The following is a 23,729-nucleotide window of genomic DNA, read 5'->3' as shown; positions in this document are numbered from 1 at the left end:
TATATATATCGCGGAATTCTTTCGGTCAAAAATCTATCGCATGTATGTGCGAAGCACATGTATCGAAGCGATATGGTCGTCGCTCAATGATATCGAGTTTCGCAGAACCTATGTTCGATCTTAATTAGCATGTTTATTCACGAAAACCACAATGCGAGATAGCAATCGTTCTAAAACGCGAGCGCATCCCGTTTCTTATCCGAGGCGCGGAAAGCGGACATAGATTTAGGTTAGAATGGAAGATACATTGCCGCTGCGGGTGGTGCATAAAATTGGCAAGGCGCTATCTCTTTAATTTCCCGTTGCTATTCGTCCATTGTGACTCGGCGCCGTGGGTATCGGATGATATCGTAATGTTGATGATATGAGTTTCTTTCCATTTGGTGATGTAAATCGACATATCGAAGAATCGATATATAGAATTTCGCGCGTTCAGGTATGGCAAAATGATCAGTGTGAAGGTGCTGAATTATATTATTGTCAAAGGCATGAAGTTCTCGAGGAAACACCTTCACACTGATCATCTTGCCATCCCTCGAACGCTCGAAATTCTATCCCTGTCATTCGTAATTTTTAAACTTTTTTCATTTGAAAATTATTATAGCCTTGCATTTTCGTATTAGACTCTCTTAATCATCTGTAACATATTTATCGTCAGTTTTGAAATACTGTATGTACAGTTCCTATACTTTTGTTACTCACTGAATGTCAAGTAAGATTGAACAATATATTTGTATCAACGTACGTCATTAATGAACATCGTTTCTATCAATGTCGATTGAATTATTTAATCTTGTGGTTTAATTTATTTTTTATCTTTTTTTAGTTCTAAGAATTAGAAAAAGATAGAGAGTAAATTAAAACGAGATTAAAATTAATTCACATTGGATAATTTAGAAATAGACGTAAATGGAAAGCCATTTGTGTATCTTATCGTGTGTTTATTTTTCCGTCTCGATATATTAAAGTCATATCATAAAGTCATCATTTGTCATTAAGGTCGAGAGTACCGTGTAAAATGTCGAGCGACCATCGTTTTCTGCTTACTGTTACTTAGTGCTTCCATGCGATCGTACTCGTAATTATCCGTGTGTCGCGAGTGTATTGTCAAGTGCCGGGAAAAAAGCAAGAATGAAGGAGCTGGTCTCTAGGAGGCATCGGGCAATGGCGGAGCAATTACAGGGTGAGAATTTGGTTATCTATTTTGTTACCTGGATCTGAATTATTATACAATAAAAAAACAGTTTGTATTTGTATAAAAAAATAGTTTACTTAAGTCCTTGTTTTATATTAAATTCTTAATATATTTAAGTTAATATATTTAATTTAATATAATATATATTGTATTATTAAAATATTTTGTGTTATAAATTAATATTCAACATTTCTTAATATTAAAATAATACAATTTATAAATAAATGAATGAAAACATAAAAATAATGTGTTTTAAAATGTACTCTAAATTTTTCAGAGAGAAAAAACATTCTCTCCAAGAGTTAAAATACTACCACTATTGAAAATGTGTGAATTTGCACTCTCTCGAATAAGAATGGAATAAGATTCATTTCAAAGGAAAGAAATCTTACTTCAAAAGTGTAAAATCTCACTACTATATAAAAAGTAAAAATCTGTTGTTCAAGTTCTGTTGTGCAAATGTTTCACTCTTTTTCAATAGTGGCAGTATTTTAACTCTTTTGAAGTGAGATTTTACTCTAAGAAATTTAAAGAGTAAATTCTAAGATGAATAAATAAAATGAGTATTAATTTAAGGTATCATAAATGTTGATTTTACTGAAAAATCTGCTTCTACATTTTACAAATTGTCAGTGTTACATGTTTGTATTAATTTTTTTACAAAATATTTGTGTTATCTTCTAATATATTCTTGTATTATATTAAATTAACACAAAAATTTGAATAGACCGTTGAGACATGTGAAATGTGTTAAATTTAACACAAATTTTCGAACTCTGTATGTCTATTATCTATTTTATTCATCCTTTATTATTTATTATAATATTATCTGTTTTGTTTAGATTTAAATTATTTATAAAGAGAGAGAACTCTTGCATTTATGAAATAAAATTCCAAAAGAAAGGGACAAAAATTGTATATACATTTATATAATTATTTTATTAATTAAATATCTACTTGAAAGGCAAATAATTAAATGCACTCGATAATTACTTTACGACATATTAATTATTTTTGGCGCTGCTATAATTTGAATCTGTATTTTTCAGATTAACATTACAACGTTTGTGCAATGGTTACTATAACTCCGCTGCCGCACATCGTACCGGTGAGTTAGTTAAAATATCTTTCGTTTTAATATTCAGGATATATAACATTTGTATATAATTTATAAAAATTCTCTAAATCAATCTGCCTGAATATATAACATAGCATCATGTATAAGTACTTTCTCGATGCTCCCCACGTCCTCGATCATGAATCATATCGACACAACTATGCCTCCCTATATATCATTTTGTCTATATGCATATAATACGCATATATACGCATGAATACATATGTCTACTGCCGGAACACATAAAACGTTGATACACCGATCGGATCACGCTGCCGTGTGCTAAGCTCACGCATGTGCGTTCGCATGCGATATTTTCTTGCTCTCTCTTATATACACACTCCCGTCTATACGCCACTCGCATATTTCCTCTCGCATATTTCTCTGAGCCGCATTTAATAAAAGCGGAAAATGCACCTTTGCAACAAGAAGGTACAATGCATATCACTGAGAACAATCTCTGGTTGGATTAATTAAAATTTATAGTTGAAAGTAGACGAATGAGAATTTCCTAGAAGAATTAATTCTTGAATAAATATAATAGTTTTTTTTTGTACTTCGCGTATCTTTTTTATTATACCTTTATCTATATCACAAATTTTAGAAAAACTCATTGTTATGTATGTATTTGGAATAAGAATTTTTCTTTTGAAAAATATAAAATTCTTCGCACGCGCGAAGAAGAAATTTTATATTATAATACATATATTATATTATAATAAGCAAATCGAATTTATTTTAATTTAATAATCTTGATTAAAGTGAATTTACTAGGATTCAAAATATATTTTGAATAAATTTGATGCTTGTGTTGACTTATAATAGATCTGTGACGGATACAAATATTTCGAAATATTTGAAACAAGTAACTGTTATTTGCATACAGTATGTATTTTTTTTCTGTGTGTGGGAATATATTCGAACATTGCGAGTCTTCAATATTTTGCTTGTTTTCATCCTGTATGAGAGGAAACAACATGGCTCGCGCGCTCACAGGAAAACTCTGATTTAATCGTGCGAATATTATGTCACTTATCCGCACATACACTATGCTCGCAATCGATGAGATAGCGTAAAATGCGCGTTAACCCTTTGGCTATTCCGAGCGTACACATGTTTAACCGTCTAGAATCAAGAGATACGGTCGATCAAGGTTCTCTTCGTCACGCCGGTTTTCGCGATGTAATTATTTCACGTTAGCTTACAACTTACAACGTTGAAAATCAATGTCGCGACCGATTTTCGCCGGATTTATTTAATATTCTATATAAATTATAAAAGAGGACGTACAACGCGCTAACGTTCGCTTTTTTAAGTCTTTACAAAAATATCTACAAAACTGTAACAACTATTATATTATGTAACGTTTCTAAAAATATAAAGTGTATTTTACATATTGAGTGAGTGCAAAAATTTGTGTTCAATTTATTATTCAAAATTCCAGCAGCTGCAATTATTACTCGTTAAAAATGAACGAAATTAAAAAAAAAGGGTTTTAAAGTTTAAAGTCTATACTTTCGACAATTCACTTTTTCAGTTTCCGTGAGTTTGGTAATTTTTACATATAAAAAACTGAGCTGGATAAAATGGGAAATTTTCTTCTCATTTTATGGTCCCGTCAATTGTAAAAAAATTTACAAAAATTTTCAACTTTTTAATGTGGAAGCTTAAAGTTTTCCCTACAAAATTATTTTTTTTAATGTTTCTAAGATTTTTTATTATTAGTTATCCGGATTAAATAAAAAGAACACTTTTGACTTCGATTAAATTAAATGTATAAATATAAATCTAAATTAGGAATCTCTGAATCTTAAACGTTAAAGTATAAATAATAAAAATTCAGATGAGGCTAATGAGAGTCATACGCTGTTGTAGAAGCGAAGAGATAAAAAAAGTAGATAATCCTCAGATGTTGGTAGTTATCTTCATTTTATTTCATTTTGAACATTTCGGCTCACTTTGGAGTCTTCATCAGCGATTACAAAACTCAAAAATTCATCCATTGAGATCAAGTTACTAGCAGATTGGCAGAAATGCAGCATTCATGACATTCAATGGAAAACAAAAAAAAAGAAGCTCAGAAATAACGATTCACAATCATATCAATAGTTAAAAAAGTTACACCGTATATTAGATGTCGTCCTTCTGAATATGATTCCGTGTATGTACATGATGTGTCATTTAAAATTGTACGTTATAATATGACATGTCATATTATAACGTTCAATTTTAAATGACACATCATGTTGTCCATACACGAAATCATATTCAGAAGAACGATATATATCTAATATACAATGTAACTTTTTTTCGTTTTCTATTGAGTGTAGTGAATACTGCATTTCTGCTAATCTACAAGTGATTTGCTTTCAATGGATGAATTTTTGAATTTTGTAATCGCTGATGAAGACTTCAAAGTGAGCCGAAACGATCGAAATGACATAAAATGAAAATAATCACCAATATCTGATTATTTCCTATCTCTACTTTTCCTATCTCTTCACTTCTAAAACAGCGTATGACTCTCATTAGCCTCATCTGAATTGTTATTATTTATATTTTAATGATTTTAACTTCGATTGCTCATAATTCCGTTAAAAATCATCGTATCGCAATTAAGAAAACAGATTCTTAAACTTTTCTCTCGAATAGTATAATTGCCAATTTGAATAAAATATTATATTCTGTACTTAACAAAAAAAATTTTTTTTTTTAATCGGACACTAACTTTTGCACTCACCTAATACATTGTCGTTAGATATATTTAAAATTTATTATGAAATACATTTTATAAAGATGTAAAACGTAACAACAGTTTATAATATTTTTTTCATAATATTATTTATAGAAAAAAAATAGAAATGAGCAAAAAATAATTTTGAAATGAAACTTTATACGCGTGCTTGAATAATTTCACTGTCGCAAGACTGTCGTAGAAACAGGCGTGTCCGACCAGATGATTTCCACTTCGATTTCGCCTCTTATTTACAAATGAGAGAGAAAGAACGAATGAGAAAGAGGGATGGAGAGGGAAAGAAGGCAGAAGGGTATCATCGAGGTGATGCAAAAGTAAGCTGGCGGGCTTGAAATAAACGCATGAATGAATTCGCGTCTCGCCTGCTTTCCGCTTGACCAAATCTAGTCGATGTGGGTGCCCTATAAGCCAAACAAAATCTGCCGGTCAAGCCGAGCAGTCAGCACGTTTGCATTGTGCTCGTAGCATAGCAAGCGACTTACACACGCGGATAAACAAACAAACAAACAAATATATATGGAGAAATGTAACCGTCGGTGTGTACACGCGGAAATCTCCGATGGGGAGATTTCCCGCACGTGCGGGAACGGTAAGTCGTTAAGCCCGCGCCCACGCATCCGAAATCGAATTACGGACAGTTGTCATTCCATCGTGCCGTTCGGCAGCGAGGTAAACGTATTGTTCGTTGAACAACGGTACTCGCGTACCGACGGAATTTAGAATCGCGCAAATCTAAAGTTAGATATATTATTCAGTTACCGCGATATTAAATGCATTATTCATCTCCGCCTCGACGACGAGTCATCTTCTGCACAAAGTCGCTAATACCGGATGACGTGCATCACGAATGCGCTCGGGCGAGACGTATCTCTCTCTGTATAGCGAAACGCGATCGTCGAGTATCGCATTGCCATTGTTACCTCGTTCTCCCGTAGCGTGATATTCATCTCGAGATAAAATCACGCGGAGTATAGTATCGTGATGGGTGTGAGTGAGGAGCGAGAAACTCTGCGGTACACGCCGTTCGCGTGTCGTAAAGTGTGAACAAAGTGGAAAGCGATTATGATAGAATCTCAGTAGAAACGCCAGCGACGAGTCTACGTACGGATTCTTTATTAACTCTTTACGTTTAAACGAAACGTCAGCCGAGACTTTGTCTCAGATCAAGGAAGGTTACAATGTTATTACAAACGTTAATGAAACTTTATTAGCATAGTAATGAATTTTTCTCTTTTCCTTTCCCTCCTTTTAACCCTCTAACTAATCCTGAATTTTTTCTACATTTTTTTGAAAGTCTACTCTCTAAATTTCTTGGAGTGAAATCTTACTCTAATAAAGTGAAAATACTTTAATGTCATTTTGGAGAAAAGTGAAAATATTTCACTTCTTAAAAAAGAATGATGACAATTTTTCTTCTTTTTGAGTGAGATTTCACTTCAAGAAATTTAAAGAATTGAGTTACAGCTCACTTGATGCTACAAATGCTTTCAAATATTTTTTATATCGGTTAATTAACGAAATTCTTTCTTCCAATTAAATACTTCGAAGCATTTGCAGTGCCAAGTGGACTGCATCTTAGAACAGTAAAACAAAATTAGACTGGAAAAAAAACCCAAATTGCAGACGCAGGGAATAAAAATATGATTGCAGACGGAGGATTAAGTATAGATATTATTAGTACGAGAGAGAGATAGAAATATAGGCGGCATCAATTTCTAAAGCGTCTCATATCGCGCAATTTTTCAACTACATTCAAGATTCAATACAGCTTTCCCATCTAAATCTCTCACATATCGACAAAAAAAAGTGATACATTCAATACTGTCATTGGGTACCACATAAAATATGAACGAGAAGACATTTCCCGAATGATTTTTTCTTCTACAGACTCGACTTTGCAATTTAATAAATTCATTTATTTCAATATTTCACAATTTCATAACGATGAGCACAAATTGAATACAAAACGAATTTTTTTCTTTTTTTTTTATGCTCGTCGAGCTATGAGAATCGTTCGCCCAATCGACGTTACTGCATTCACGTGATAAATCTAATCGAATGAATATACAGGGAACAAATTTTATTTTTGTGAAACCATATGAACGTAAATATAACACATCATGTGCGTGGATGCGTAATATAGTATACATATAACAGTATCGTATAATGTTAGATAATATCAGGTGGAAAATAAACAGTGTCATATAGTATTAAATAATATTAGAACGGTATATAATGTAATATACATAATGCAGCATTGAGAACTTTTTCTATACCGTTAGCCTTGCCGATACTCACTAAAAATATACCTCATACGTAATAACATTATATCGGGTATTCTTAAGTAAAGCCTCGAAGCTTTGTCTCGACACATTTTTCTCAATTAGACTTTATTATAAACATCCTTTTAAAATAAAAAGCAGTATTGACATTTTCGTTGGACAAAAGGTATCCTATATATTTCGGCAAAACGAATTCATCTCCCCGATGCGTTCCACTAATAATAGATAACTGTATCTGATAGTCGACAGTGGTAATTCTTAGCGACGACGAGTTCATTAATGTCTCGCTGAATTGTGGCAACGTGGAGAGTTTAAGTCAGTAATATAATAACCTAACCGTGACCCGTGAAAGACCACTTTGTTGGTTATATTTCCCAGATAACGTGTCTTCACGTATCCTTGCAAAGATTTCATCATCCCATGACTCACATCCATCTTGTTGCCGTTCTTTGAATTAGTCGAGAAGACTGCTGAAGGAACAACAAAGAAAACTCTGTCGCGTGCAATTGGTCGAACAATATTAAATCATCGCTAAAAGGATTAGACATTTTCCTCGTCGTTTTTCACAAAAAAGTATAGCTTCGTAGTTTGCTCAGCGCGGACGAGCGTGACGCGTTCGCCCCCGCACAGGATGCGAAATTAAAACTTCTAATTCTCATTAGGAACTCGAGACAGGATACACACCCTTCACTCTAATTATCCCTTGACCCATGAACGACGACCTTGCTATCACTGCTCATTGAACGCGGTGCTTTTATCTCATCTCATCTCATCGTTCTCTAGTTCTAGACTGTGTCAGTAAATTATACCTTGTATACGTTACAGTATAATTTTCCATTTTGAATCGTCTGATAATTTAAGGAAGACCATTGCAAAGTGAAATTCGCAAGTTTCTTGTGTTGGAAGTTGCAGTAATGATACTTCTCACATTACTCTTCCTCCTTAAAAAATTTAAGGTTACCTTCTACCTCTTTAGATGTCACTCTGTAACTGCTTTCATTAATTGTAACTTTATTGCGTGCGCCACGATCCATTTCGCCGATTAACTGGTCTTCATCATTATTCTCCCCCGTTTCTTCATTTCTCAAGTTTCCCTGTACATTTGCACAATGCACTTTTCTCTCTTCTTCCTCCCTTTCTCTCTCTCTCTCTCTCTCTCTCTCCCCCTATTTCTTTCTTTCTGTGCTTTATGTACGCTTTATGACGCTCGGCTTCGATCGCACGTGGCAAGGAAGATAAAATGACATCGTTATTTCGGCTTAGCGACAATTTTCACTCAGAACCAGAGTGGATGGATTATTGATCGAAGTTCTGGGACTGCGGGGATGTGGCCGTAGGCAGGTACCAACATGCGCATGCCGCATCAACCTACAGCTACACTCTCGCCCTCTCTCGTTCACCCTCACTGCCGACGTTGCCCTGTTCCTTTTTGCAACCTTCTTACCCTCTCGTCCTTTCACTGCCTCACGTTTCTTTCCTGCCCTCCTCTTACGTGTCTCCTTTTTTCCCTTTGCAAATCTTTTGCTCTGATCATTGTACTGCCTTTTGTCTCTCTCTCTCTCTCTCTCTCTCTCTCTCTCTCTCTCTCTATTTGTTACCTCCTTCTCTTTTTCCGCTCTTTCTCAAACATTATTTATTTTCTTTCCTCTTCTCTCATTTTCTACACGATTTCAGCTTCTATGTCTCTTGTTATTGAAAAAACCTACCTTTTCTTCAGACTTCTTAATTTTCTATCTGTGTTTCATTGTCTTTATAGGTATATACGATGCGACAGTAATTATATTATTATTGCAGTGGCACATTTATTTCAGATGAAAATGTCGTAAAGTGTTGTAAAGTCGTTCTTTTGTATCGGTCCCTTTCTTAGCTGCCTCATGTCCTTCCTTTTCCATTGTTCTTTCTTCGGCCATTGTGCACTTTTTCGTTGATCTCATATCATCATTCTTGATATCCCACATCCTTACTGAGAAAAATTTCCGCTGAAAATTTCGGTTGAAAATGAACGAACCAGAAAATTCCGATCGCATCAATCGAAATTCTGATTATCTCATTAGAATTATAATAAATTTTACAAAATTCAGATTTCTTCATTTTCAATTAAAATTTTAATTAATGCAGCCAAACTCTTTTACCAGTGCGATACTATATTGTGTCTTTTCTTTTCATACTCTCCTTTTTTACGAAACTTTAATAACGTTATGTTCCTTCGAATGAGAATACAATATCATATTTTAAATCGAGATTGTTTTATTAACAATAGATATTTCATTGTGTTACAACCCACGATCCTTTCTTTATACGCGACAGACGTAGAAACGCGTTAAAATAATTTTGTATTTAATGAAATGCCGACGCGACGCGCAGTTCCGCGTTATTCGCTAATTGCACGTGTTACCCATTAACATTGCGCAAATTTTATGGGAAATTCCAACTGATGTTGAAATTTATCTGGCACGTTAATTTCTGCGAGTATCGATGATGGAAAATAGTTGACCTTTTTCATTTTACTTCTTTACATTGTGACTTTAATATTACAAATATCATTTGAAGAATAATACGATTAATTACTTTTAAAATGATCTTTTAAAGAGGAACTCGAATTTACATGCGCTTTTTATGACGTTAAAAATCCTTTTAATTTCGCAAATGTCTAGTTTATCGTTGTAAAATAACAGTGTAGCATGAACAAATAATGTTCAATTACGTTAATTAGTATATACATGATTCAACACATTTACGGTATAAAAGCCACGCATCGATTTTTCTATACTTCACTGTCGATAATAAATCATACTTATTTAAAGATTTATGAAAATATTTATGAAGCGGAAAATATAGAAATTAAAAATTATACGAGCGATTTTTTTATTGAATATTTCACAGAGAAAAAGTTCTCTAATTTAAATATACTTGCTTATTGTAATTTAAAAAGAAATATATGAATAAATTTTCGTGATGTATAACAAAATAATAAAAAAGTTTTCCGTATTATAATTTTGGCAATTTATTATTTTACTATGTTTACTTTGTAATTTCGTAGGTGATAGGAGACTTCATTCATTTTATCTAATAGGATAGCATATGTAACTTATTCATACATACATGCTTTAAGTGCAGAAATTATTATTATTACGGAAACTACTTACATTATGTACTTACTATGTACCGAGCAATTTAACTGAGAACAGTACACAATTGAAACTAATTTCACATTGTTCCGTATATACTATATGTCTTGAGCTTCCTCCAGATCGATATCTTCTATAGATAATATGATTCCCATATAAACTGTCCTAAATTTTAATGTTTAACAGCAAAAATTTACAGAGCTTTTAATTAAAACGACAGAGATTCTGATTTGAGGTCGAGACAATTCACGCGTTTAAGAGATATTTACCAAATTGCGATAACAAACAGTGCGGTCGCGATCTACTGTACATATATAAACACAACACACACAACAGATCAGTTTAACTTGATCATTATTTCGGAAAGCCGATGTAATCCAAACATTGTCGAGTATCATGCAGTGCACATAAGAGTCGTACGTACCAGGATACTGTTTTGCGAGTACATACTTACATGATTATCGCCACATACGATCGATCATTCGACGTGTGAACTTTTGACATACAGGTATACCGATAATTACGTGGATACTTAGAGGCGATGACCCGAATCTATATCTATGACGAAAATACGCGGTGATTGATCGAGCGTATGCGCAAAAAGGTGCTTCGTATATTCACCCCGGGTTCTAAATTCGTACCGGCGATCGAAACTGCTTTTCGTGAGCTCAATTCCGAATGATTCAGTTTCGAAAAACACGTGTCACGTATCGCGGTTCCGAATGCAGTTCCATATGTGTGAATATCATCGAAATTTCATCAGTTCTCCCTCGCCCCGAGAAGATTGACCGTATATTATTTATACGGCGAGCTATCACCATGTATTCACTTGACGTTCATAATAGATAATGTTCCCTAATAAAATATGCATCTCAGTGTGGCGCAAGGTGCGTCACGCACGCCATAGAAACGAGTTGCGTGCGTGCAAAGTTTCGCATGACACAATCGAAATTCCACGAAATATTCGGACCCCTCGATTCTACCCTTCATTACTATCGTCATAAATAACGAATCGGCGCATCGATTCGGCGAAATTATAATTGAATCCAGCGCGCGCTTGGTCAACGAAGCTTCTGTCGCAAAAAAAGAAAAAGAAAAAACTCTTTAATATGCAAATATACATATTTATGGTAAAAAATGATGACAAACAGAGAGAAAGAGAGAAAGAGAGACAGACTGAGTGAGAGATAATGTATGTATTATGAGCCGCTCTCCTTGTCTTTTATATGTATATTAAATTTGTAATCTTTTGTTAAGACGAAAGAGTTTATATATAAGGAAATTTATTATTAATTCGCGTAATCTTCACGGTTGCTTTGTTAACAGACCTATTTTTTGTGATTGATATATTTCCTAGGTTAATGCGGTTATATATAAAACTATATCAATAGCCAGAAAAAAAGCTATCGATATAAGAAGTCGTGGACATAACACTGAACCTTCATAACGATATGGTCAATGGCTCCGAGGACACGTTCTTATCCATTTTCAGTGTCAATAAATTCAAGGCAATCCATATTTAGATCGCGATTAGCCATAATAACCACTAATATATTATGTTAAATACATCTGTGCGTAAAATTATCATCAAATTATCAAATTTATGTAAGCGTAGGACGACTTCGATATCAGAAACGTATAAATATATTTGTATTTTTCTATTGGAGAATTTTGTAACATATTACCATTGCATTAAATAATACATTAAAGCTGAATATATCTCAGTAGGAGCAATAAAAGTGCGTTTCTTCGTTTTATTTTGAGTACAGTCTGATATCTATTTCTGTTATCCGCCGTGACTAATGCCGATCTGTGAGGAGCGATAAGAAAGAATATAAGGGAACGCCGTGGTGTCTTTTCATTTGTTCATAGAACGAATTCCGGTTCGCGAATAAAGAGACTGACTAAGAGGCAACGCGACATCAGGGGTGCATATCGTCCTCGAAGATCGGCGAAAGGAGAGGTTCCCCGAAATGCATGTCGTAGCTCTATAAATACAAACAGACATTTAAGGCCTGTAACCCTCGTTCGTTGGGCAGAGAATAGACGTACAACATGAGGTGGTGTGCACACGTGTGCACACTTTTACGCGCTTGTATGAACAAGGATCGATCGACAAGATCCCGCGAATATGATACTTTGAAAGAAAAAAAAACGATACGCAGGTGTCGTAGGAATGCTAACTGTCGCAATGCTAACTTTTATTTTAGACTAGACAATCGTCTACATTTAAATGTAAGTATTCTTTTTATATTTAAAAAACATTATCTTATTAGATAAAATTTCTAGTTTTAAAAAAATTTGACTATGTATATACACATTAAATGTGTATTTGTTTCAAATCACAATGTACTGTAATAATTGTTATAAGTATACGTATCAAAATTTATCGATATGTTTCCAATAGACGGCTCTCCGTAAACATGGCCATTTATCAATTACTCGATCAATAGTATATTATAAATAGTATAAGTATGTGGCATCACGCTATCAACAAAGTAAAAATATGAGCAAAAAATATACATGTAACGGACACAACATAAGCATATTGAATTAACTATACTGATATTGCAAGTGTAGAGGTATTTAATAGAATTGAATTAACAGAGAATAATGGGAAAGAATGTAGAATTTGCATAGAACACGTTGCTTCTTATTATTCATATTCATAAAACTTTTTGTACGAGCACGCCTAAATCATCGGACGAACGGAAAAGGTCCTTTCAGAAAGGTGAACCGTTTGTCCCTTGAAAATAAATTGCTATTATTATTTCCACATGCATGGCACGTGGACCTAGCAATTCACGCTCAATGGCGGCTAGGACTAAATGGAATATGCGTCGCAAAGGATAATACCGGGCAGGAAATATCCCTTTCAAAACGCCACGCTGTGCCCCCCCCCCCCGCAATCTAATACCACGTATCCCGCGATATATTTCGCGATCCACGAACTTTGTGAGCGCGCAAAAGCGGTCGCAATTTGCCTTTGAAAGGCTCGCTGGGGCATACAAAAATTTCTTCTTTGTCGAAACCAGAGATTCTCAGGACCTTCGACCTTTGCGGAAAAATGAAATAACCCATAAGGACATCATAAAGCAGTTACGACTGTAAAAGCCTTGTTTTACGGTGTGGTAGGTTATACTCGAAGTCATTAGCTTCAGTAAGCAATATAAATCCGTAAAGATAAAAGTTCGATCTTGCGTAAATTCCTGTTTCCGCCTTTGCACTTGTAAAGCTTCTTGAACGTGCAATTAGAATCTTTCTGAAGAGCAAGAAAATACGTAGTGGACAAGCGTAGGTAGTAAATTCAAAAAAAAAAAAAAAAACAAATTAGAAATATGCTCGCGTGACGAGGGCTCAACGAGCTTGAACCAGAGGATTCGTAAAAGCGTACGCGCGAGTTTTTGAGTGTATTTAAGGACACGGCGAAGCCGCGAGCACGCGGTAACGCCCGCAACATGCGGCAAATGGCGCGGCAAATGTCTCACAGGCTCGAAATCTACCGCTAAATTTACGCGAAGCAGGAGAGGAGGTCCATACGAAGATCCACGCGAAGAGTACGAGGTAAGAAGAGCTCCTGCGCTTCTTGATGAAGAAAAGAGCAAATCATATTGAAGCACGAAAGCGCGGGGAATGTTTTTGCGTGGCTATTTTCCCGTGTAAGTCTAAAGTAAAGCGAATCTTAATGATCGTACGCGGCTGCACAAGTAATCTCGAATATCTGAATGTTGACTTCGAAATATAAAGAAATTAGCAAAATGCGAAGAGGAAAAAGAACTAGATATGAGAGACGTTTGATGATTATGATCATTATTATAAATATAATAATTTAAAGCTCCTGACTATAATAATTTAAAGCTTCTTCAGCACAGATTTTCAAATTAATGATTTATCAGATTATATCAGAAGCGAGAAAACACAATGAAAATTCTTGCACAATACATTAAAATAGAAATATTTTTTAATAAAATAATATTTGCATTTGATACAGTAAAATATATATACTGAATTCTCTTTTTGTTTCAAAATAAAATCATATTTATCTTGATTCGGCAGCTGTCATATAAGCTTGTTTCTTTTTTTTGGTTAGACATAACTCAATTTCAAATATTATATAGTTATTTGTTAACTACTGAAACACACACAAAAGGAGTTTTACAAATCTATTCTATTCAAGTGCAAATGCTGTTTTATTAAAAAATATGTTTTAATGTAGTTTGCCAAAGTTTTCTTTATGTATATTTTTCTCGCTTCATACGTTACAATCCAAGATGGCTGCAGTGAGTAGAAGCTTTAATAATATAGGACAACGAAAAAAATGTTTGGAGAGCCAACTCAAAATAGATGTTTCTTATAGATTTTAAGTTGCTGAATCCCAATTCGTTTTGCTCAGTTTTTTAGATAATCAAGAAAAATAATGGAAAAGTGAAAATTAAAACATTTGAGGAAAGAGCAAAAGTGAATTTAACATTAAAATAGTCACAGAACTGATTTAAATATATTTTAGTAAGTTTGACAAGTATAAGAAACAAAAAAATTTTAGTTTATTAATAATGTTAGATATTATAGCCTAACACGTTAGAAAACAAATCGGTAAAATGTATTGTGTAACAAATAACCGATCTGCGTGAACTATAGAAAATTTTTTCAGCTCCAGAAATAGTTATATTAATTATTACTTTTGGAAGGTATGTTAACTACAGAGAGAGAGAGAGAGAGAGAGAGAGAGAGAGAATTAGGCACGAAGTATATCGATATGAATTTACGCGATGCATATATACACTATAATATCTATAAACAGTGAAGCAAAATTGTTGCTTCTTACACTTTATTAAACTTGCTAAAATATATATTTAAATCAGTTCTGTGACCGCATTTTAATGTTATATTTACTTTTGCTGCAATTTCCTTAAATGTTTCAATTTTCACAGATTTTCCATCATTTGATCTAAAACAATAAACATGATGGAACAAAAACAGTTTACGAATTCGGATACTGTGATCCAAAATCTATAAAAAACACTTACTCTGATTTGAGCTGTTCTCCAAAAAATTTGTTTAAATCACACGCAGTTTTTACGTTCGTTATTTACACTTTACGTTTATATAATGGAACACTTTAATACATAATCGGAGTATACAATATATTTAATCGCAGGTTAAATTCCATGTATGTACGCTATATGAAATACAGTTCGCTATTAACAGCGAAGTTACGGCGCTCACGTACATATACGCACACAGCGATGTTATTATCGGACGGCTTCTCGCGAAATCATCGTCGCAAATGCAAACGACCGCGGCGAGGCAGACTATGGAATTTGCGTGCGAAAGGATTGAAAAATTGTAAAATAAACGTTAAACGAAGTCGACAAGCGCATCGTTAAAAATCATCACTGGTGCAATGCGGAAAACACGAGTACAGAGTTCGCGCGTCGGCTTTCCCTCTCTCTGTCTCTTTCTCTTTCTCTCTCTTTCTCTCTCTCTCTCTCTCTCTTTCTTCTCTTCTTTTAAAAAACGCAGTGTTAATACATTAATTTTGTTTTCTGGACTCTAGAAAAGCAATATATTACAGAATTCCATTATTTCAACTGTAGGGAACATAATGTTATACCTTAGAAACGTGCACAAGTAGAAATACATATTCCGAAGAAAAATTCTAATTAACAAATTAGTTGTACGTAATAAAAGATATATTGATATAAATTTTTTATTAACGGATCCTTTGATCAATTTGAAATCGATGTCCCTGTTATTATTGAAATTCCACAATGTATTGTACTTATCTTTATCGAAAGGACATAACGTATGACATATTTCTTTTTATTGGTCCTTTTATGCTTCCTTTTTATCGCTTCTAATTTAATATGTGGACCACGTTGGCATCGCTAATTATGAACCCCAAGCACATATTCGTATATAGCGATTGTAACGACAATTTCGTGACGATAATAATAATAGTAAATCGATATAATATGAGAGATTACATAGTATTTCCTCTTAATTTTTTTATGCACTTAAAAAATTGTTACTGTAAAAAACATATTTTTTATTTAAAGTTTACGATATATATATTTAAGAACAATTCATTACGTAAGATTTTTTTTTCTTGAGATTATGAATTTTTATAAGAATGCATGACTTCTTGACGTATAATATTTGAAAAGATTGTACCTATAATGCGGAATTCCGAAATTAAAAATTGAATACATCTATATAAGGAACAATATTGACTAATTAGAGTACAGCATTGTTAAAATTGCGCAAATAATATTGTAAAAACTTTGAAATATTCAATTCTTACGTTTTGTGCGAATGTAAGGGGCTCCGTACAATAAAAGGAACAGGGAATAGAGAATAGAGAATAAGAACCTATCAGAAATCATATATTGAAATACACAGTTTCTGATAGGTTGAAATTCTTATTCTCTAAAGGTTTGTTCCTATTAAACTGGATCAGCGTACTGACTTCTTCTTCTATTTTTATTAAAAAAAAAAAGAAACCAGTATCGACACGGTTGACTTGAGTGAGGACGAGCCTTAAGGAAATGGAATTGTCTTATCGATCGTGCATTACTGACGTATAATTACGGTAAACCGCAAACGAATAAATGTTCGCCATAAAAGCCAATTAATATCATAGTGCCACTTACAAACACGTACCTTTCTCGCATGATTGAAAGAAGCTTTATATCGGCACCGCCAACCATCATTCATATATGTCTGTGGGGGAAAACGCGTATATGAACGCGGAGGAATTAACAGCTCGATATCGAACATCTAATTGGCAGACGATTAGGAATAAACGAGTTGTGCGCCATGACGATTTTCTTCTCATATAAGAGAGAAAGAAAAAGAATACGAGTGTCCGTTTTACTATCCGCCTAGCAACCAACTGTTCGTCGAACCTGTCCGATATCTCGAAAGGAATATAATCGGATGACGAGCACCGTTAGACAGACACAGTCGTATACATACATCCAGGAAATAAGCAATGCGACGAATATGCGCGATCTTAATCCGGAAACGCGACGTTGTGATACGACCGCTGAAATGGAAGATGATTACGATCGCGAATCACTGCACTATTAACAGGATTGCCACAAAACTGGAAATCGAGAAAATCACGGAAATGTCAGGGAAATTGAAAATGGTCAAAGAAATCAGAGAAAAGTAAGGGAATTTTGCAAAATTTTCTGGAAAATCAAAATTCTTGGTTTTAAAGAAATTTTACGTACATATGTACATTACATCTACACAGTTTTGGAATACTACCAAGTTAATAATTAAATGCAAATATTGCTATGTTAAATTGCTTTGTCAAATATTTAATCGTTTCCATAAATTAGGAAAATATAAAAAATTTTAAAATATTATTGAAAACCAGGAAATTTTGTCTGTAAATCAAGGAAAAATTATGGAATTTTAGAATGAAGAATTTTTTTTTTGCAACCCTGATTAAATGTATAATGTCGAATTATACCCAATTTTTATAATTCGACATTGTGAATTTAATCAGGGTTGCAAAAAATTCTTCATTCTAAAATTCCATAATTTTGATTTACAGACAAAATTTCCTCGTTTTCAATAATATTTTGAAATTTTTTATATTTTCTTAATTTGTGGAAACGATTAAACATATATATGTGTGTGTCATTAATTTAATTAAAACAATTTCATTCAAAAAATGTATTAAATTTGTCTCAAATGTAGTTTATTATTTATTAAATGCGTTAATATATAATGATATTTAAACTAAACAATTTGAAACTAATCACAGAAATGAATTGATTTTGACACGCACGGAAATTGAAGATAACCAAATGTAATTTAACTCAAAACATTGGATTATGCTTGTTCCTTTGATATCTAACAATGTGCAATCACAAAATGCATTCTCAACTAAGCTTAGCATGCCATTTGTATCGTCGAGGAATTATTGTATCCGATACATGATTAAATCTCGATATTTTCACAGGGATATAATTATTACAATATAATTATAACAATAAACACGTGTCTATCAGCTATAATCGTACGCATTAATGCGTGCCGTTAAACTGATAACACGTACTGAAGTGAAACCATATTTTGCGTACAGAAAGCTAAAACGAGATTTTTTTTTCATTATATTATATGTCCCCGCATATGTGCGACTTATGTCTTTTTCTGTTACTAAGAATGATCATAGCAAAAAGTATATATGGTTGCGAAAATTTAATTATAACTTAAATTAAAATAAACATCTTACCTTTTGCGAGGCGATTCAGGATGAGGTCCTTATGTTGTGCGGTATGAGGCTCAGGAAGTACCACGAGAAGGTAGCAGCCACTCAAGGGCGACGGTGGCGGATGTTGTTGCGGTTGCTGTTGCTGTTGAGCTGCCGCCTGCACGTAAAATCATTAAATTTATGAAGTACCGCAAATTTGCCCCCTCATTTTGACGCGAAATATGGCCATTTTAAATGTATGCATTTGTATATATGTATTTTATTTAAGAATTTATTTTTATTTAAGAAGTTATTTTTCGTTCTCGACACTAATTTATACTCATACACCGATGTTTTTTGCTGTACAATTTTTCTAATGAGCGAGGATTTCTGATACCAACAGTTTGATGTCTTGACATTGCGAAGTATATTTTCATTTGCCATCAACTGTACATAGTAGTTATTATCTATAAGTTTTTACCTTTCTTACGAATTCTAATGTATGTATTTTTTGTATGTTACTGTTCCGTTCTACTAATAAGATTCTTCTTAATTTATTAATATCAACAATTATAATTATTAAACACGGATTGCAGTTTTAATCTTCGACTTTATGTTATGTTTTTACCATTTAGATCTATTTTGTAAACATTGATAATGATCGTGATCGAAACATTTGTTAAAAATATATTTGCCAAAAATATATATATGAATGCTTAATTTATGTATATTATTTAGTTTAATACGAGTTTATTTGTTGGTAGAAGTTTAGTGCATGAAAGTGCACAAAGAGAAATGTAAATACAGTTTAAAAGATAAACCACCATACATGAAATCGTGAACTACATTCACTTCCGCCATATTGGCGCAACATTTTAGAAATTATTTGCGATACTTTATGAATCCAACGATTTTACCTGCATCGGTACGGAGGTGCCAGTAATTGGCGTACTTGGGGATGGAGTCTGCTCGACATTAGTCATTGTGGCGCTTTCTCCTTCTCCTCCTCCTCCCCCTCCTCCTCCACCCTCCCCAGTAGGCTCCGTGGTACTCATTGCTGTAACATCATACATCATGAGAGAGCCTTGAGAAATAATCTTTTTTCTTTAGTAATCTTCTGCGTGCTATTTGTTAATCAATATATCTCTTAGTTATATCCATGATATAAAAATACCAAGTATTTCATTTCCGTGGATGCCAAGATTGCGCAGTTGATGATTAATTAGGAATTAGCCCAAAATGTGTTATAAGCTAATATAAAATCGTTATTAGAAATTTATCCCAATAAAACATTTATTCTAAAATTATATTCGACTGCCATTATGCGCAATGTTTTATATTTCTCTCATAAGTATGTCATATATCATGTCAACAATCAATGATTAATCCTTGTAATTACAACAAAGAATCTGGCACAGCCAATAATTTATCTTACAATTAGAGATCCTTTAATCAGAGTCTAATTATAACAAGAGGTCTGGCATTTCTCGTTAAAATCGTGCGAGTGAGAGAAGACATGTTATATCTCACTCTGCAGCGGTGCGAGAGAAAAAAGATATACGCTATCTCACTCTGAATAACATAAATAAATTGACGAAAAATGTCAAATCAATAAGTTATTATTTTATGTCCAAACTTTGATTTTAGATATCTCTATAATTGATCTTAAAAGAATTTATTTTTTAATCAATTTGAACATCCAGATATGGTAATATTGATTGAACCGGTGAACATCCGATAAAGGAAATAATAGTTATAGATAATCTGGTTATCGACTGTCTGGCTGATCGCTTGATAGGTGAGAAGTTATTTCACCATTAGATTGTAGCTACTTTCTCATTTCAATCTAATCGGCCTTTTAAGCGCCGCCACTTAATCTTCTTTCCACGACGGCTATTCAATCACTGACGCGATATACTCAGCTTTTAAATCTTAAATAGCCAAGATCATAATGCTTAGAGTAAACGAAAAGAAAATTACGTTATCACGGTGAGTCTGGCGCGAAAGAAAGTATAAAATAAAAAATGACTCTGATATCTTCGTGAGATTTAAATTTTCATATCCCGTTAGGGCAAAGCTCCGGCTTAACGTTATCACGGCTACCACTATTCTTTATTAGTGTAGGTGTACTACGCTACACGCATGGTGCTAATTGCAATTAACGTATCCAACGCGGTCAGTCGAAGAACGAAAGCTCCAGCCGATCGATTCGTGTTCCACTATTGCTCTGATTATTCGTTAAATCTACTTTGCCGCGCCATCGTACTGTCTGTTTAACAAATGGCTCCGTACGCTCATATGGACGCTCCATCTGCACTGCGTACGAAAGATGAGAGATGAAATGGAGTCGGAGCCGAAATAGAAGTGGCAAGGGTCGAGGAGAAGCTTAATGCCAAGAGGATTGGCGGTACACAAAGTGCCGCTCTGCCTCCTGCCTCGCTCCTATTCCTTATGTCGAAATGCGGTCGTAATTCCTCCTCCATACAAACTACATAGTCTCGATATTACTCTTTAATACTCGCTTTATGATCGACGAACGTATGTACTGGGGAAACTTTATGATGGACGATCAATCGTTGAGAACTCTCGTTGCAAGCTTCTCCAGTCGTGACAACGCAATACAGAATTCATTAACGATCCTATTCGTAAATCCTGCGACTACAAATTTGAGGAGATACCGATTCCACTTCTATTCCGAGAAATCCGTACCGATGTTTATTGTTAATACAAACTTTTGAATAATTCCCAAGAACAGTTCTTGGAGTTTATTTCTCAATGAGATTCAAGTATTCGTGAGTCTATTCTTCTACAATAGCGTCTACAACAATTCTCATAGCAGTACATGTCGTATCTGGATTCGGAGATACGTATATATGCGTACGAGAATTCAAATGGAAATCAAATATTACTAGCCGTTCGCCAAATCGAAGATCTCAAGGCGAAGGCTGCACACGGGCGGCCCTGCGCACTTTTCTGCAGTTAAGCCGAACGTCGATGAGATTCCCGTCGAAACCCTACGAGAGGCCGAGCTTTTTCCGTAGAAAGGGAAATCAGTTTTCCGGGAAGGGGGGAGGGGGGGGGAGGAGTCTGGGAAGCCCCCATATATTCACTGTGGAATTTGCAGATCCGCGGAATTTCCAATATTTTACGATCGTTGGGTGGAGGATCGTTGGGAAACGATCCAACGAGGAGATTGCTGCCTTCTCGGCGAGTCGGCGCCGTGGTCGTACCGCACGCACGCACGTCGACGAAGCCGGCATTGCGCAGGAATTACACGAGCTCTCCGTACAACGTTATTACATCCTAACGGGCTTAATGCGCAGGACGGGCACAATGCCGGGTGCTCCGCACAGTCCTTAGATCATTGATCCAAATTCGACTGGAGTCAAGACGAGGGGAACAGCCGAAAGTCTTACGTGGCCGAATCACGATCGATCCGTGCGAAATGTACTGTGGTCATGTTAGGGGATGATGCCGGTACCTTCTGTTAGAACATCAGAGAGTGGATAGCACCGTCGATAAGATTTTTCCGTTCGTTTGCTTTTTTTTTTAACCAAAAAGATCGAGAAGATATCGAGTTACGAGCTATTCCAATACCGGAAGTAACGAAGATGACCGGCGAACGAGAATTGATTGCATCCCGGTGAAACTTTCGGGACGAAAGTCCCACCCCACCACGCACCGTGCACTGCAGTGCAACCCCCTTAGTAACAGATCACCCCCTCTCGCGAGACACCCGGCGATAGCGGTGACGGCGGTAGTGGCGGCGGGCGGTGTGGTGCCGACCGATAAAATCCATACGTCATATGGCAGGCGAGGAAATCGTCAGCAGAAATTTCGTCAGGGTTGCATACGCCTCAACCATCCGTCCGTCCGTCCGTCCGTTCGTCCGTCCGTCCGTCCGTCGTTGCCATCGTGACCCGGTTAAATGGTAGGTCGCCGACACGGCGGCGGATAGCGGATTTCGATCGGTTCGAGTCTGTCGAGTCCTCGGCCTTTCTAACAGTAGTAGCGTACTCACCTGGTTACTCGTTACACTCCCCCAGCAATATTCCTGGGTACCACGAGCCGTGGGATAGCCTCGGACGAATCGAATTCCAAGTCCCGGAAGTATCCTGGAGGGCTGTTACCACTGCGGTGATAGGCGAACCGCCTTGACGTCGCCCGTGACTGAAGCCGGGAAGGCCTGTCCCTCGGAGGAAAGGGATGTCGCGCGTTGAAGGCTGTCCGTCTCCAAGTTGTCAAGTTCCCTTCGTCTGCTTTCTCGAGACCCAGTTGGGGGAGATGGAGCGGGGCACCCCTCTCTCGCTCCTTTCTCGCGCACCGCGAAAAATACTGTATTAGACGCAGAGATCGGAACGATTGAAAAACGGGTGAGATTAAAGCGAAAGAGGCGGAAGGGGGGCGGGAGGAGGAGGGGTGGAGAAGCAAGTGGTGGAGAGAGGTAGTGGGCAAGGAAAGAGGGTAGGAAAGAAATAGGAGAGGTAAAAGAGAACAGGTGGAGCAGAAAAAAGAGAGAGAGAGAGAGCGATGAGAAATGATAGAACTGTCGTGTGAAGCACAGTGACGTACGTTTGACGTTATACGTGTCTCTACGTATCGAGGCGAGTACGGCGGTGCTACAACACCGGGCGTCCCGAAGACGACGGGGGTTGGGCGAGCGGACCGGGCGAGAGACCGAACGAGAGAGAGGAGGGTCCGAGAGATAGAGAACTACACGGAGACCGGCGGTAGAGAGATCGACGGATGGCCTCCGACGGCGAACGACGTTACGTTGTCCAATTACGGAAGCCTCTCCGTCGAGCGCACGTCGGAAAACGTATACGGACGCGAAATCCTCCTCTCCTCGACGGGCCCCCTGTCCCCTGCTGTCGACGGCGGCGAGAGCGAGGGTGACGGCGACGACGTAGGCGACGAGGACGATTCTCACAGTGCTTGTTGCGGCCTCTCGATTATCAAAGCTCGGCAGCAACACTCGCGTTGCGGGCTGCCGGCTCTCTGACGGGAGAACTCGCGGCGCTGCGGCCCCCTGCGTCGGCGGCG

The 23,729-nt window shown here is 35.9% G+C and overlaps 1 protein-coding gene and 1 long non-coding RNA gene across 3 annotated transcripts in view; one reads left to right on the top strand and one right to left on the bottom strand.

The window, feature by feature from the left end:
- The window catches only part of LOC108752284 (microtubule-associated protein futsch), a 53,943-nt gene extending 30,392 nt beyond the window's left edge, over positions 1-23,551 (bottom strand). The window contains exons 1-4 of the mRNA XM_018493011.1: positions 23,259-23,551; positions 22,708-23,021; positions 19,604-19,743; positions 18,729-18,864 (exon numbers count right to left, since the gene is read on the bottom strand). Coding sequence (XP_018348513.1) covers positions 18,729-18,864; positions 19,604-19,741 — 274 coding nt within the window. The 5' untranslated portion in view covers positions 19,742-19,743; positions 22,708-23,021; positions 23,259-23,551. The remainder of the gene's footprint in view (positions 1-18,728; positions 18,865-19,603; positions 19,744-22,707; positions 23,022-23,258) is intronic.
- Positions 551-2,291, top strand: LOC108752286. 2 transcript variants are annotated; one of them, XR_001939551.1, is made up of 3 exons: positions 551-712; positions 1,000-1,183; positions 2,245-2,291. It is a non-coding gene; the product is annotated as an uncharacterized LOC108752286 (long non-coding RNA). The 2 variants fall into 2 exon arrangements; XR_001939552.1 differs by having other exon boundaries at positions 551-741.
- Positions 23,552-23,729: the final 178 nt, after the last annotated feature.

Source organism: Trachymyrmex septentrionalis, unplaced genomic scaffold (assembly GCF_001594115.1).
Source record: "Trachymyrmex septentrionalis isolate Tsep2-gDNA-1 unplaced genomic scaffold, Tsep1.0 scaffold6, whole genome shotgun sequence".
In the NCBI taxonomy this organism is placed as follows: domain Eukaryota; kingdom Metazoa; phylum Arthropoda; class Insecta; order Hymenoptera; family Formicidae; genus Trachymyrmex; species Trachymyrmex septentrionalis.
Note: the sequence above shows the minus strand (reverse complement) of the source record. Positions and strands in the feature narration are given on the sequence as shown.